We start from the raw sequence: 15,428 nt of genomic DNA on the forward strand, positions 1-15,428 counted from the left end.
TCCAAGGTTTCATCTTAAAAAATACATTTATGGCCCTGAAAAAAAGGGAAAGTTTCCATAATTTTTCAAGATGCTTTCAAACTGTAAATGGCCCAGTGTGAGACTCTGTGATAAAAGAAAGACAGCACTTTGATCTCCTGGGGGAATGTGACGAAAGAGACCGGAACGAGGACATTTTTACTTTGAAGACTCGTCTTAAAAATACTTTCTGGGACTGCGCTGTGCGACTGTCCCAAAATATTAATCAGGCATCTCTTTTTCATTGTTGACAGCTGACTTCACACAAACAATTTCTGCTTCTGTGTCTTTGTGTTTGTCCGCCCAGGGAATGACTCCAGCGTAGACGGTCTTGTGAACTTTGAGAAGCTGAGGATGATCGCTAAAGAAATTAGACATGTGGTGCGGATGACCTCTGCCAACATGGACCCTGCTCTGATGTTCAGACAGAGGTTGGTTGCTCTGATATCACAATTCCTAAACCATTTTAAGATTTTCCATATATGTCTTCTCTAAATGCTGCTGTCAGAGCCAGTTTCATAGATACGTGTCACTTAGACTTTTGAATTTCACAGGAAGGAAATTAAAGGCCCTGAGTGTAAATGACATAACTCAAAAGATCAGTTCTTTTTCTTTGTGGCAAAATAAGACAATCTATGTAGTGCTCCAAGCCCATTCATTCTTAGAGGCACCCTATGCATAAGGGCTTTGATTTGCAGTGTCACCAAAGCATCACAAACAAGTCATGAATGCTGATAACACCAAAATGTCAACTTCTTTTTTATTCGTGAGTACGTTTATTAGTTAGCCCAACATTCAGGTCAATATTGCGGCCCAGAAAACATCACAGCACACAATAAATTTCCATGGGGTGACCATCTCTTTGTCTTTGCCAAAAGTGACACTAACCTTTCCTTGAGGTAACTGGCTCTTGGTGTTTTACATCAGTCAGAAAGTCCAGCATAGCAAGGTAGACTCCAGGTAGATGCCCTTTATAAGGGAGCACTACAAATGTGGGCAAAAGGGGAACCACTACACCACACCTCCACCAACTAACCTGGACCCTTCACCAGCAGGATCAGGCATGCACTCAAGGTCTGGCTCAATCAATTCCAAGTCACCTCCAGTCCAAATCTTAAATCTTTGTGGATTTTCAGGTTGCATTTTTCAGTTGGAATGTAGCGTCGTGATAACACAAGACATGGATTGACTGGAAGTGTGGTAGAATTGATGCCAACTACAGTGTGCAGTCTGTATCCCTCTTGTTTGTGTGTCATCACAGTCTGTCACTGCTGCAGAGCATGACTGCCCCCTGTAGACACACTTTTCATACTGCAAGCTCAATATATTTTTCATTATTTATTTGATTTATCATATCATACATGACAAAATTATGGCAAAATACCAGAAGTTGACTCAAAAACCTGTTTATATGAGTGTGTGATGCACAAGGTCTTGACACACATTTTTCAGGTTGATATGGGGAAATGTCCTATGTCTGGCGTCCTCCCATCTCAAATCATTCTCTGTTTGTGGTGGCATGACCTCTACATAGTCTTGTCTCCTCCTCCTCCTCCTCCTCCTTCCCCTTGAATCTTGAACTTGTCTCTAAGTCACGCTTCAATCTTCACACCTCTTGCTTGCAGGAAGAAGAGGTGGAAGAGTTTAGGGTAAGTTTGTCCTGTTTCAGTCTGGACCCGCAGAAGTTCAGTCCCTGCATCCCCACCACCATAATAAACTCTGCATGTTCTCCCTTTAGAATATCAGAGTGTATGTCGGCCTGTGCTTGTGTGTGATTAACCCTTCCATCTGCAGCACCCATTCAACCGAACCATGCTGTTCATCACTGACCCATTAATTGTCTCTCTTTTCATTCAGTAACACTGTATTATAGAATAATATGGTAGTTTTAATTAAAATCTGCTGTTTGTTTTTACCAAAATAGTTCAGAAGTTGACATAATGACAGATAGGCAGTCAAGAAGATTGTCTAAGATGTAGGATGTCTGGCATTTAGCATTATGTAGTATAATAACTAGGTTCTCTGTGTACATTAAAAAACTTATTTCAGGAGCATTTGATTATATGAAATAATGTTAATTAGCAGACAGCACTTAGCCATTCACCTCAGAATGTAAGTTTACAGTTCCTTCTTTTTAAAAAGTGGAGACTCAAAGTTTCTCCACTTTTATAACAACATGGGCAAGATACTCTTGCTACGCTTTTGATATTCAAGTTTGGTCTTTGTTCATATGTACATCCTGGCATAATATACCCCATATCAAATCTTGTGCATCCTTTTTCTCCCTAACCCTTTTTGCCTCCATCTGACAGAATGTCCTGCTGTTCTGTACTGTGATAGCATGGCACACACCCACGAAAGCTGCCTCCCTCCCAGTTGCATGGTCCTGTTTTTAAATGCTATCCTCAAACGCAAAGGCAGATGTTCAGATTTTATTGTAGAAGAGGTGTTTGATGAGAAAATAGTGTGGCCTTTTCAGATAATTGCACTGTTATTTACCTTATTCCCTTCTCTCTCTCAATTCTTTCTGTTTCCTGTCTTTATACCTTCATCCATTTCCTCCTATCATGCTCCCCCTTCCTTGCTTCTATCTTTCCTCCTCATCAGATCTTTGAGTCAGGGCAGTACCAACTCCAACATGCTGGACGTGCAGGGTGGCGCTCATAAGAAGCGCGTACGTCGCAGCTCACTCCTCAATGCTAAGAAGCTGTATGAGGACGCTCAGATGGCCAGAAAGGTGAAGCAGTACCTGTCCAATCTGACGGTGGAGACAGATGAGGAGAAACATCAAATTATGTCCTTGCAGTGTGAGCCAGCCTACAGCACCTGTGAGTAGGAGTCCTAACAATAGACCACTTCATTGCGTGAATCTAATTTTAATCACCTCCTTAGTCAGTATAGTGTTTATAAGTCTGAATATAGATGAGACGGAAATGTAACTTTCTCTATGTATGATAGCAAGGTTCTCATTCAGTCCTTCTTGGGATACAGCAAGATATCAGTACCAGTGTTTTACATTCTCATGGATCTCTAATTGAGTCATTCGGTAATTAAGGGTAGTTAAATAGAAATGCATATTGTATGGGATTGAATATTTTAAAAGCAGTTTGGCACTGTTAAGCTCATTTTACAGCTTACATTTGCCCTTTTATGCGTTTTGGCGCAACTCCAAACTAATTTTGGTAAGTGTTGGAAAAAATCATTTCAATAGCCCTTAGATTTATATCATTGGTTTGCACTGCCACCTAGTGTGCATACATATAACAGGAGGAAACTTAGTGTGCACAGTCTTTCAAACATTTTATAGAACAAAGCATGTGCCCAATTTAACTTGGATACTATGACATTTGTGAGAGAGAGTTTTTGTATAGTTTTGAACAATGCTATCACATACAGATCTGTTATATGATTAAGATACAGATGGTACAAAATCCTGTTTACCCATCCTGAGATAAATCAGATGAATAGTTAGACATAATCAGAAAGTTTTTTTACTGTGATATGGACGGAGGTTTTTTGGCATTTCATTTGATTGACACATTTTCATGGTCCTCTTGTGATTTGTAGTGTCTAAGAACTTGAGTGAGAGACGATCCACCAAGTCAGACATGTCTCCAGTGTCTCTGCGGTCGGCTCTGCCCTCAGGGAAAACACAGAACAGGGTTTCACAAGTCCTTCAGGTCCAGGTCCCACTGAACCCTCTGCGAAAGAAGAGCACTGCCAAAGACATCAGCACACCTAGTGAGTACACTTGAATCCTATTTTGATAAAATCCAAAATAAATGGGTCAGCACAATGACAACATGCCATAATTTGTGTTCACTGTAAGGGCTTAGTGGAGAGACTATTCTTCCTGAAGTTGTTGCAGTTGATTCATTTTTAACACTGATTTCTCTCTTCCACACTAATTTTTCTTCTTCAGACTCCAACTCTCCCCAGGTGGTAAAGAAACCTCCAGTGAACTCATCAGAGGAGTGGAGCGCCAAGAGACCATCTGATGACACCGTCTCCACCATCTCCTCCCTTCACTCCAGCCCCACAGTGTCGCCACAGGGCTCTCCACGCAAAGGTTTGCAATGGAAAATGTGTTTTCTTACCCTTTTTGTTCTGATTTAAAGAGGATACCTTAGGTGAAGATTTGGCCCCTAAAGTAGAGACAGTGAGAGAGGTGCCTCCAGGCAAAGCTCTGAAATAATAAGCCCAATGATAATTTTATAGTTACTCGAAAATCATGTCGGGGTGAATACTCTTTCATGTAGTTTAAGTTCACTATATGACTGCATTTAAACTTTTTAGATTTCACAGGTTTTTTTTTCCTCTGTGGTGCATTTTAAAATGTTTTAAAATAGTAACTGAGTCTTTGTCCTGAGGGTCCTATTGGTGCGCTGCAATTTAAATCTTCAACCATCCACTTTTTAACATTGCAAAGAAAAATAAAGCCAGAATTTTCTTCTCTATCTTTGTCTTTTCTCTCTCCTCTCCAGTGGGAGGCGTGGTGAAGTCTCAGAACTCCAGCCAGATGAACTTATCAGGATCTTCATCATCACTGACCAGTGACACCAGCACAAAGGCCGGGACTGTCAGCCTGCGCAGCTACGGCATAGGTGGGGCTCTCCTCCACAAGAGGATCCAGCTGATGACAAGGCAGCAGAGCCAAGAGAGAAGCAGGGAGAGAGAGAGTCAGGCTGAGGTGCAGAAAAGAGGTCACAAGGAAAAGGAAAGTGAGGAGATGATGCAGGAGGAGACAGTGGCAATTCAGAGAGGCCCAATTCATTTAGATCAAGAGAGAGGAGCAGGGCTAAAAATACAGAGTGCAAGAGCAGGAAGGCCCATAAAGAAATGGACAGGGATTCATGGGTTGCATGGGGTGGCCCCCACGGAGCCCCTTCCCAGTCCATCAGGGCTCAGACCCACAGCCCACTCCCCTGTTTCCCAGACTCAGTTGTTAATGAGACCTTCTCAGTCCCCCATCAGGATGAGGCTGTTGTCACCACTCAGAATACTGAGGAAAAGGAGTCAGTCCAGGGAGAGGCCAACGGAGGTCACGCCTCGCTTGAATTGTGGGGAGGGAACAGTTGAGGCTGCGCCCTCCTCACCTCCAGTTGTGAGGCAAGGACAGGCAGAGCAGAGACCCAGGAGGTCGGTCAGCCCCAACCCTTTCCTTTGGCTTTGCAGGGAGAGACATACCAGAAGAAAGACCCTCTGACAGGACCATGGTTGATCCGGTTCTGTACTGAATAAAAGCTTTAATTTGAGGACAGCTAGCTGTATTTCAATGTTACTGTTGTTGATTTTATTGATTTATTATGGAATCATCACAAGAGACAGCTTGTTAAAGTGTTGGCACTGCATTTTATTTTTGAAGCACAAGTTTAAGTTTTACTTCACTTTCGAATCTGATATATAGATGTTATGTGAGGCAGAAACTTCACTTTGTTGAATTTTACCCACATTTCTTCTTTTGTATTATTCTGTGAAGTGTTCTAAGAGTGTTAATGTCATTGAACTAAAGTTCAGCTGAGGAAACATGTTTAACTTTACTTTTTAATTCTAAATTCTACTCTTTTTGTAGGATTTACTTTTCCTCTGTGGCATCAGTATTTTATTGCCATTTAGTTCCACTTGAGCTGCAAGTGATTTGGTTCAGCAGATTTATGTCATATAAAGTTTCAACTTTGAGCTCAACGGTGTCTTTCACAGTATTTCCTGCACATTTTACCTTCAGGTTTTAGAAGTAGTCCCAGCCTGACTGCTTCTGAAAGCCACCTGCTCGACTGTGTAACTACTGTGCAAATACATACATACACAACTATTTGTTGTTAAGTGCAGAGAAATATGAAACTATTTCCCTGTATTCTTGAATCAGTATGCATTTAAGAATACATAAAAATACGAAGAAAAAAAAAAAGATATTTTGGCTGAGCTACACCAGGACTGTCAGGGTTTGTCCATGATAATTGTGAGGCCAACAAGATTAAAATAGCAGATTATCATCCATGTTTATGTAATTAGAAGGGTTTTATTTTCTTTCTATGTCTCTTTGTATTGATCACTTCAGCCATTGCTTCATTCCCATGTAGCTTTTTCTTCACAAGAGTTCTTCAAATATAAATGTCTAAAATGTCCTCTGTCCAGGTTACGCCCTCCTACCGGCTGGTAAAGCAGACAACCTGTCGGACTCCAGTCACAGCGAGATCTCCTCCCGCTCCAGTATCTGCTCGGTGGACTCTGTCCCGGCTCCGGGGCTCGAAGACCGGTGTCACAGCAGCAACAGGACCGGCACCGCTCCTGCTGCGACTAACCCAACAACCACAAGTACTGCGATGTCTGCTCCGGTGGTCGAGAGCGCAGCAGCAGCAGGACATGCATATTCAAATGCTGATTGTAGCCAGCCCAGCACAAGGTAACTGACTTCATCCAACTCATCAAATCATCAAAAGAAGGTTTTCATCTACTAATAGGAACTTCCTATTTACAAGGCTGGCGGTAAAAGTGGAGAAAAGCATTTTTTGCTTGCAAGGTTGAAATAAAACAGAAACGCAGCAACAACGGTAGAATTAAGGAGCCTCTTGACTCCTTTGTAACCAGAGAAAGCAGGTTGCTCCAGCGCACATGCGCTTCTTTTGTTGATGCCATCTTTTGAAGTTTTTATAACCAAACGCAATTACAAAGGGTGGCGTCACAGAAGCAGCAGTAGTTGCCATAGTTACCGTCATCTGAGGTGCGAGTGCTTGAGGCGTGCACCTGATGCCTAATGTGGTTATTACCGTGAAAAAAAGGGAGGTAGTGACCTTTCAAAGTTTCCTCAACATTAATACTCCAGAAACAGAAAACATAAAGTCCGAGTCGAATAAAAGGCCAGAGATATTTAGGGCAGCCTGTACGTTTCTGTCGGTACATTCACCTTCAGAGTCACAAGTCAAATCAGTAGGAAAGGCGGGTGATTATGAGTGTACAGTGATAAATGCCACACTGTCTTCTTTGATGCAACGACTGGGGCTGGCTGCCAAAGGGAGATATGCTCAAATCATATACATAAGCCCCATTCAGACAGGACTAATACATCAGGCTGGAAAATGAAATCCCGTCTCATCATAAATGCTGTTCCAGACAGCACTCTCTGCCTCAGGTTATCTTTCAAATTTTATCCATTGTGTATTGATGAGTGATCTGTCAGGTTAGTCAAAGCCTTTTTACTATTTCTGTTCTTCAGTCTGAGGGATGCACTTTTCAAATTCAGAGTTTTTCTTCAGTCTGGATGGAAGGATCTCCTAAGTTTGCTTAAAAAAACAAAACAAAACGAAACAGTACTTATTACTGAGGTGATGGGGGTGAAAAACCTACATGTCCTTCACAAAGGATTAAAATCACAGACAAGTGCAGCTAAAAATAAAACCACCTACCTAAGGGAAAATAAACAGCTGTCTTATCGCGACTGAAGCCAATTTGCTCTTTTAAACACAGAAATGTTTTACTTTATTTACTAAACAGCATAATATCTTAATCACATCTGGCTGAGGCTCGGTTTAATTGGAGACATCTGACAGAACTAAAATATTCTGTATTGTGGCAATTTTTTTCCAAAACTCAAACACACACACACACACACAACACATATACATGTGAATATAATTATCAAACACTTCCTGCGGTCAAAAAGATACCACATATACACAGTCTGCTCCACCACCTTTTCCTCCATTTCCTCTCCCAGCTGGATTCCAATTATGTCCTTTCCTCATTAAAACTCAGAGGAAAGGAAGTCATAAAACAGGTTTTTATTAGAATCCCACATTTACTACTCTCCTCTCGCCTGCTTGTGTCTTATAACAACATATCGGTTTTCATTCAGGCAGCTTTTTAATCTGGCTGAGTAAACAACACGACTTTTTTATTGCCTGCTGTTTGTTTATTGTTCTTCCATGATCAGGCCGTTCTGTCTTATAAAGAAAGGACTATAAAATATCACTGGGCCAAATAATCTGTCTGCTCCTCTGATATTATATTAGCTCAGCAGTGTTGCTGTGTAACACCAACCCTGTTTTATGAAATATGACCAGGTTTCATTGAGTGGTTTGTTTGTCCAGTAAAAACATGTCAGTGACTCAAACTGCTAGTTTAGGAAAAACATGGAGGAGAAAAAATGTCTAAGTTTTTTGTTGTCATTTTTAAGCCCACAGTGATTTTTGATACGACCAAATGTTTACTTTGTGATCCTTTTTTAAGAGCAAAATGTACAGATGAGGCATAAACGTTAAAAACTGGATCATCTGCATAGCAGTGAACTTTTGTGAGCACGTGACTCAGTGGCCCAACAGTTTTTTGTGATTATTGTACCTACCTAGTCTTCCTTATCCCTCTTCATCATCAGGTCTGTCACTGCTCCATATACCTTTCTCCCTCTGACTCTTTTGCATAGAGCATAACCACTGTAACAGCTATCCAATATTAGACAGTCCAAAGATAATCATTTTCTCAGGATAACCTGGGGCTTTTTTTGTTACTTAGTCTGTGTTTTGTATGCATTCATTAAAGTAGATATCATGTTACTTTGTCTTATAGATTTTGTTGTGTTGCTCTATTTGGATTCTAACTTTCATTGAACACAAGTGATTTCATGTTAAACTTTTATAGATCTTTTTTGAAAAATGTCCCACACACCAGCTCATCTTGGTGAGATGGTGTATGAGACAGTAAACAACATAAATTTTGTGGTGCTCTGATTGGATAATTTATTCAGTATCAATCATCCATCTTGTGACGTAGGCTGTGCACACTGAACATTGTAAATGAATATGTCAGTAAGTGGGACAGTACATGTGAGTGAGGCAACGACTGAGTTACCTCATCATCTCTGATGAATTCCGGTTTTAGCTCGCTGCCTATGTGTACATCATCATAATTATTAACCAATAAATTATTGCTCAGTATGTTTTCCCTACATATTCGGGATTTTTTATAACAAGCCAGCCCCAAAACAGCCAGAAATGTAGTATTTCCAAAACAGAACATTTTGCCCTTAAATTCCATTAATTGTCTCTGTCTCTCTCATCTGGGTTAGTTCTTCATCAATGGTGAGAGGATACGTGACACGAGGATCCACCTTCACTTCCTCCATCTCGACCGAGGAGCTGACCCCAGACCACACCTCTCTGGACTCAGTGGCTGACAGTGGGCGTGGCAGCTGGACGTCCTGCTCCTCCAACTCCCACGACTCTTTCCAGAGCCTGCCCACTTCCTCCTGCCGGCCCTGGGACCACGGCATTCACGGGCACCCGCACGCACACCTGGGCATCTTCAAGCACACTCAGCTGGCCGGGCCCATCGCAGAGGTCGAGGCTGCAGCTCACGCTTGGGCAAACGACGGCGCTGCCAAGCATCACTCCAGAGACTCCAGCTCAGACCTGTCCAATCAGTCGCGGCAGAGCTGGGCGTCGTCCAGCTCGCTGTCAGACACGTATGAGGGGAATTATGGGACGATAAAGCGACGAAACACGTCAGAGCATCCCTCCTCGCCAACCAACGACGAAGGAGGGCAAAGCACCGACCCTGCCTACAAAACGGTGACATCAAGCACAGACAAGGGCCTGATAGGTGAGGGGTCAGGGTGTGAGTTTGATTCCCTGTAAAGTCAAAGTGACAGCTGTCGCCACACATTTAGGCTTCTCTTGGGGAAGTTTTAGGATACTGCAGGAAAATAGTCTTTTCACTTTAAGGGTTGTTTAACAAGTCATGCAGTTAAAAATCTGCTTTTACTGATGCTCCTGCTCTCTGCTGCTTTTTGAATGAAAACAGAAGCACTTCCTGTCGCTTGATATCCTGTTAGTCTAAATTGAGCAGCAGAAGTATGCTGTACTTTAGCACATTTTCGATTCCAAACAGGTCTTATTCCTGTTGCTGTTGTCTCTGCATCTGACAGAAAGTCTACAGCTTCCCCATCAACCCGAGTATAAATTTGTCTTTTGGATCCCTTCCTGCAGTCGATAAACTATAAAACTGTGCAGTTTGCTAATGTCATGAGGATATGAGGTTTTTGTCGTAGGACAGAAGCGAATGAAGTTGGAGCGGTGCTGTGACCACTGCTGAGACAATTATTCAAATAATCCACAACAGAAAATTAGCTGACAGATACTCAGCAGATTGACTTATTGTTCAAATCAAACACTGTCTGATTCCTGTTTGCTGAAAATTTGTTATCTAGACAAGCTCCTTGTGCTCTAAAAATAATTTTTTGATAATTGACCAATTGTTGTGGTGAATAACTGGGGATTATTTATGTGGAGTCATGATTAGTTGCAGCTCCAGTTCTGTCTGGATAAGCTGCAGCCATCCATTTCACTAGTTGTATATTTTAATTTTTTTTCTGTAGTTTTTGACACATTTTACTGCATGTAAAGCTGTGTTAAAACATCACATTTATTTAATTTTCCCATTATTTTCTTTTATTTCTCCTTCCCCCAAACTGTACCTACCCACATACATCCTTTTCTGGCAACATCTTCACCCCCCCCTTCACTCTTCATCCCTCACTCCCCAACCTAAACACGTCCATCCAGTGTATTGTGTCACCTCCCCTGCCAAGGATGAGCGTTACCGAGCTCCTCCTCCCACCCCTCCAGGCTACCAGGGTCTGGCTCTGGGGGATCTCGGTGTCACAGACGGAGTAGTAGGTGTGCCAGGAGCTCCTCTTCCCAGGCCTCCTCACCTCAAACCTCCAGACTACAGCGTGGCCCTGCAGAGGAGCAAACTGCTGCAGAGCCCCGGAGCGGCCGGCAATTTGGCCGAGGCTCGGAGGTTGGCCGGTAACCATCACCTCTACCACCAAGAGCCCCGGGCAGCTGGCTCCACGCAGAGCTACTCCAGACCACCCAGCATCTGCCTCCCACCACAGGATCTGGCCGACAGTGAGGACGGTACGTTCTCATGTGATGCTGATTAAAGCGCCACTTAGACAAATAAACCAGCTGTGTCCACAGACATCTCTATTAGACTTTGTTCGGAGTTCTTTACCCCTCTTTGATTTGACTTAATAATGTTTAGGAAGGGACCACAAGCTTTCCAGGAGTTGTAGTGTATATATATCATTCACAACAAAAAGGAAAAACAAAACAATACAGATTAAGCTGGATTTTTAGGGGACCAACAACAATGCATTCCTTTTGCAGGAACCTTTGTGGGACAATCCCAAAGGAGTCAGGTCTTGTCCCCATTTTTCTTATTATAAGAGCTGGTATATTAGAAAATAGTGTTTGTTGTGTGAAGACATGAAATCTGCATGACAGTCAGTTTAAACAGATTCACTTCATTAAAAAAAAAAAACACAGAAAATGGGAAGTTTTTTTGGTGGCAACAACAACCGTTCACAATCATCAGAGTAGTTATTTTGTCTCCTGGGCCCATTTTGTTTGATACATACAGAAACACAGTTAGTACAATGAGTCCACAGAGTAGGAGAATATTACAAAGTATTTAATATTCTGCTGTAGGTGGGAATGTTAGAACAGTGTTTTCTGTTTTCCTGCTGAGATTGTCTAATAGGTATTAAATGGTCTTTATTGAGAGTTTGAAGGTTTTAAAAAACTGTAAAATTGAACACAAACCCTGAAAAATGTAACTTTTCACTTTTTTCCATCAAGTTCTTGCCAAACACTGTGTTTTTTTTTTTCTCTCTTCCAGATGAACAGGTGTCAGCGGTGTAAAGACGGGGGTGTCAGCTCTAACGCACACACACATTCTCATACACCGACCTGGTGGTGTTGATCAGGCATCGGACCGAAAAGCAGCCTGAGCTCACCACGTGTCAGAGCACATTTTCCGAGTCCTGGGTGACACCCCCACACACCATAATCCACCTCTGGGCCAGACTCATGGCGCATAGAACCTCAGTCCGCCTCCCAAGACTCATACAGTTGTTTCTTTTTAAACCCATTTCACGCGACAAAGAAGAAGAGCAAGACTTTTAGATACTTTTTTAGAAACTCGAACAAAGGAGCAAAAAAGTGGTGTGATGGACAGACATCACAGTAGATGGATCTCACAAAATAAACAACGAAGGAATGAGTGACCATAACGATGCCTCATGAAAAGACATCAGTCTCCTTGAAAGCAGACCATCACATACCTCCATTTTGTGCTCCATGCTTGTCTAAAGTAGTTTCCCATTGTCTTTGTTAAAGTTTTAAAATGTTGTAAAATAACTGTATAAAAAAATTTTTGTTCTTTTTCCTCTTTTCGCTTGCCTTTCTGAGCTTTGCTGAATTTTTGTTTGAGAGGAGTGAGGAGGAGCAGACAAAGGGATCGAAATTAATTGTGCAAAATGTCGCGACTATTTTTTTTTTTTTTTTTTTTTTTGCTTTTCTTTCTGTCTGCTTGCTGTCAGCTTGAAGGCAGATGAATGTATGTGTGAATATGAGACGAGAAATAACAGATTTGCAGACGTATGGGTCTCTATTGAACTCTGGCACTGATAATATAAATTTACATGGGTCACATCAGTTCCATTGCACAAGGAAACAGCTACGAAGCCTTCCAATTCCAAAACTTACACTTGACTCTATTTGTCCAGAAAGCCCAGAGGAGCCACAAAGAGCCCCTGGATGTATTTTTCACTTCCTTCTCAGGAGGTAGAAAGAGAGAGTTTAAACTCCCGGGCTAACAGAGAGCACGTCTGTTTGTGTTTAGCACTTATTGTACTGTGTTCAGCTTTATAGGAAAAAAAAAACACAAGCAGCATCTCTCAGGCAGTTCTGTTTTCTATGTGTCGTGCTCTCTGCCATCTTATTGCTCATTCAGTGTGACGCGAGGTACTGTAGCGGCATGCTGCTTCTGTGATAGCTGTATTGTAACTTGTTTTAATGAGCTGAAGAACAAATGCCTTGCTGCTTCCCGTAGTGTCTCATCATTTTATTGCAGCAGTTATAATAAAATGATAAATTAGCACTTTGTGGACACACAACGTGCATGCGTACACTCACACACACCAATATTTGAGTTGGTGTGAGTAAAGACAAAGGGCAGTGTTTACACCTGTGCTTACACATTTTGTTTACAGTGTTAACTAGACTAGTCTATTAAATTACATGCTGATATGTTATATGTAGAATGCTCCAGGTTGGTTTGACCTTGTAAATTAGTTTCGAAGCAGCAGGAATATGCAGACGCAGCATCGGCTTTGACTCTGAGCTCACAGTGTACCTCTTGGTTTTTTGCTTCTTTTATTTAAAAGAACGAGTAACAGAACAAATCAAGGAACTGTGTTTGAAAGCGCGGATCACGTCTTCATTCCTTGTTCACATACATTTTGTAGAGTATTTTCAGGATGTGCTTGAAAATAGTTCATTTGTGTTCAGAACAAGAGGCAAATTTGTACATTCTGTGTAATGTTTTGGAAACGGAAAATGTTTTTATGTTTATCTGCAGTGCAGCAGGGGTGTAACTGGAATTAGGTGTTCTTTTCCTTGTGCTGTTTATCTTGCGCTCTGATGCTTCTTTTATATTTGTTTTGCAAACAAAGACTTGAAATGATTATTGCTAATATATACATGGCATATAGATAAATATATATATATATATGAATTTCTACATATATATTTTTGTTGTTTCTTTGCCATAAATTAATGTTAACTGATCATGTATAGATGAGAGAAAAGTCCTCTATAAATGCTATTTTTTGAATGTTTTGTCAGACAATGTGAGGCTGTGATTGTCCAGGTTCTCTGTTTGGGCAGGAGTCTTCAAAGGAATTTCTGTTGGTTCATGGTCCCTAACTTGTTATCTCCCCTCACACTCTCTTGTTGGTGCCATTTCTGATCTGTCAATAAGTGAAATTGCTGCTGTGTTATGAGATATAACCGTGTGTGTGTGTGTGTGTGTGTGTGTGTGTGCGTGCGTGCGTGTGTGTTTTGTGGAATTGCATTTGCAAGGTTGGGATCATAGTGTTAAAAAAAAAAAACTTGATTCAGTCTGAGTGTACAGCACATAAAAAATGGCTCAAAAGTCATTTCCAATGAAAGCCTTCTTATTTTGCAGCTCTGATTGCACTCGCCTGCAGAGTGGCGGCTCCCTTGTGGGTCTCCTGGTGTTGGTTTCAAACTCAGACTGGATGATTGAAATGAGTTTAGTGTTTTCTCTGTCTCTTCAGCATAGCTTTCCACCATTGCCATTGCTCTTGTGAAGATGATTTCACTCTACTTGCTTTAGGGGTTATGTGAACTCACCAGATTTTTGTATTTTTAATTTAAAATGGAAGACATTTTGAAATGGACTGAGAGTGAGAAAATGTCACTTTTTTTCTCCTTTTTGCACAACTGTATTACCACAAATCAGTATTATAGATTTAAAGATTTGGTGGCATATACTTCCATTGGTTGGGCCTTTCACATCACATGTCCTAAATTAAGTTAAATTTAATTAAGAAATCAATCAGCTGTATTGGCTACTTTCAAATTTATGATTAGAGAATTTTTTTATTTATTTTTTTTTCATTAGAGGTGTTGATCCTTGATGGTCTCTGGCAAAGGAACAAATAGTTGTTTTAGTGCCTCTGTATGCTCCATAAAACACTCCCAATGCTGCGGGTGTGTTTGTTTTTTGACTGAATTTCATTCAGTCCCTCTTCTCCCAGCCTACATGCAGTTGGTATGTTTTCATGGAGGACCTGGAAATGAGCAGCTCCCAGCACTGTGTCAGCACATGTCAGTTTAATCAAAATGCCCCTTCCTCCTGTCTGTAATTTACCCCGTGTGTGTCGGCGTGTTACCCTGGAATGCAATAAGAGAGATGTGGAGGTGTTTTACGTAGACAACTTTTGGCATTACAGCAGAAATGCACAACAATAAGCTTAAATGTGGTGAGTGTGCTGCACAATCTGTACAAAAAGGTATTAACTTGGTCTGTGGCTTAAAGTTTGCTCTTGTCTCACACTTTACATAGCAGTTGTAACTTATGTCTTTTAGAAAGACAACATGATTTTGCTCGTACGCTTTTTATGTATTTTTTACGAGTGATTGTAAATAGTTGTTATATTTTTGTTTAAGAGAATGTTGAAAAAGGAAAAAATACCTTTTATTTCTCCAAGTCTGATCTACTGATATCAATTTGGACAATTAATAAAATACTAAGCATAAAGGATTCTGTCTTTATTCATTACCATCTGGATCTTAAGCCTCCTCCAAAGAAATCACTCGTCACATATTTGGGACCAGATTTCAGGACAATCCATCCTTTAGGTGGTGAGATATTTCAGTTAGTAACGACTGACTGGCTCCTGCTGCATTAAGCTCTGTGCAGTGTGCTCAAGGTCAGTTAGTTGCTTACTTATTAAAGGTTTAGTGTCACACAAAGGAGGCCATGCTGTTTACTTGGTCTACATATGTGTGAGTGGAAGGAGGGATACCAGTCTGTGTCAAAGT

At 41.2% G+C, this 15,428-nt stretch overlaps 1 protein-coding gene across 9 annotated transcripts in view; it reads left to right on the forward strand.

Annotated features, from left to right (window-relative positions):
* Positions 1 to 15,147, forward strand: part of rapgef6 (Rap guanine nucleotide exchange factor (GEF) 6) — a 121,143-nt gene extending 105,996 nt beyond the window's left edge. For 7 of the 9 annotated variants that reach the window (XM_029520118.1, XM_029520120.1, XM_029520122.1 and 4 more), the window contains 10 exons: positions 326 to 449; positions 1,644 to 1,667; positions 2,626 to 2,846; positions 3,586 to 3,759; positions 3,941 to 4,087; positions 4,503 to 4,622; positions 6,154 to 6,421; positions 9,080 to 9,612; positions 10,575 to 10,931; positions 11,695 to 15,147. In XM_029520118.1, the coding sequence (XP_029375978.1) occupies positions 326 to 449; positions 1,644 to 1,667; positions 2,626 to 2,846; positions 3,586 to 3,759; positions 3,941 to 4,087; positions 4,503 to 4,622; positions 6,154 to 6,421; positions 9,080 to 9,612; positions 10,575 to 10,931; positions 11,695 to 11,717 (1,991 nt within the window). In that variant the 3' untranslated portion in view covers positions 11,718 to 15,147. The remainder of the gene's footprint in view (positions 1 to 325; positions 450 to 1,643; positions 1,668 to 2,625; positions 2,847 to 3,585; positions 3,760 to 3,940; positions 4,088 to 4,502; positions 4,623 to 6,153; positions 6,422 to 9,079; positions 9,613 to 10,574; positions 10,932 to 11,694) is intronic. The other 2 variants (XM_029520119.1, XM_029520116.1) reach the window with 1 other exon arrangement.
* Positions 15,148 to 15,428: the final 281 nt, after the last annotated feature.

Source organism: Echeneis naucrates, chromosome 14 (genome assembly GCF_900963305.1).
Source record: "Echeneis naucrates chromosome 14, fEcheNa1.1, whole genome shotgun sequence".
Taxonomy (NCBI): domain Eukaryota; kingdom Metazoa; phylum Chordata; class Actinopteri; order Carangiformes; family Echeneidae; genus Echeneis; species Echeneis naucrates.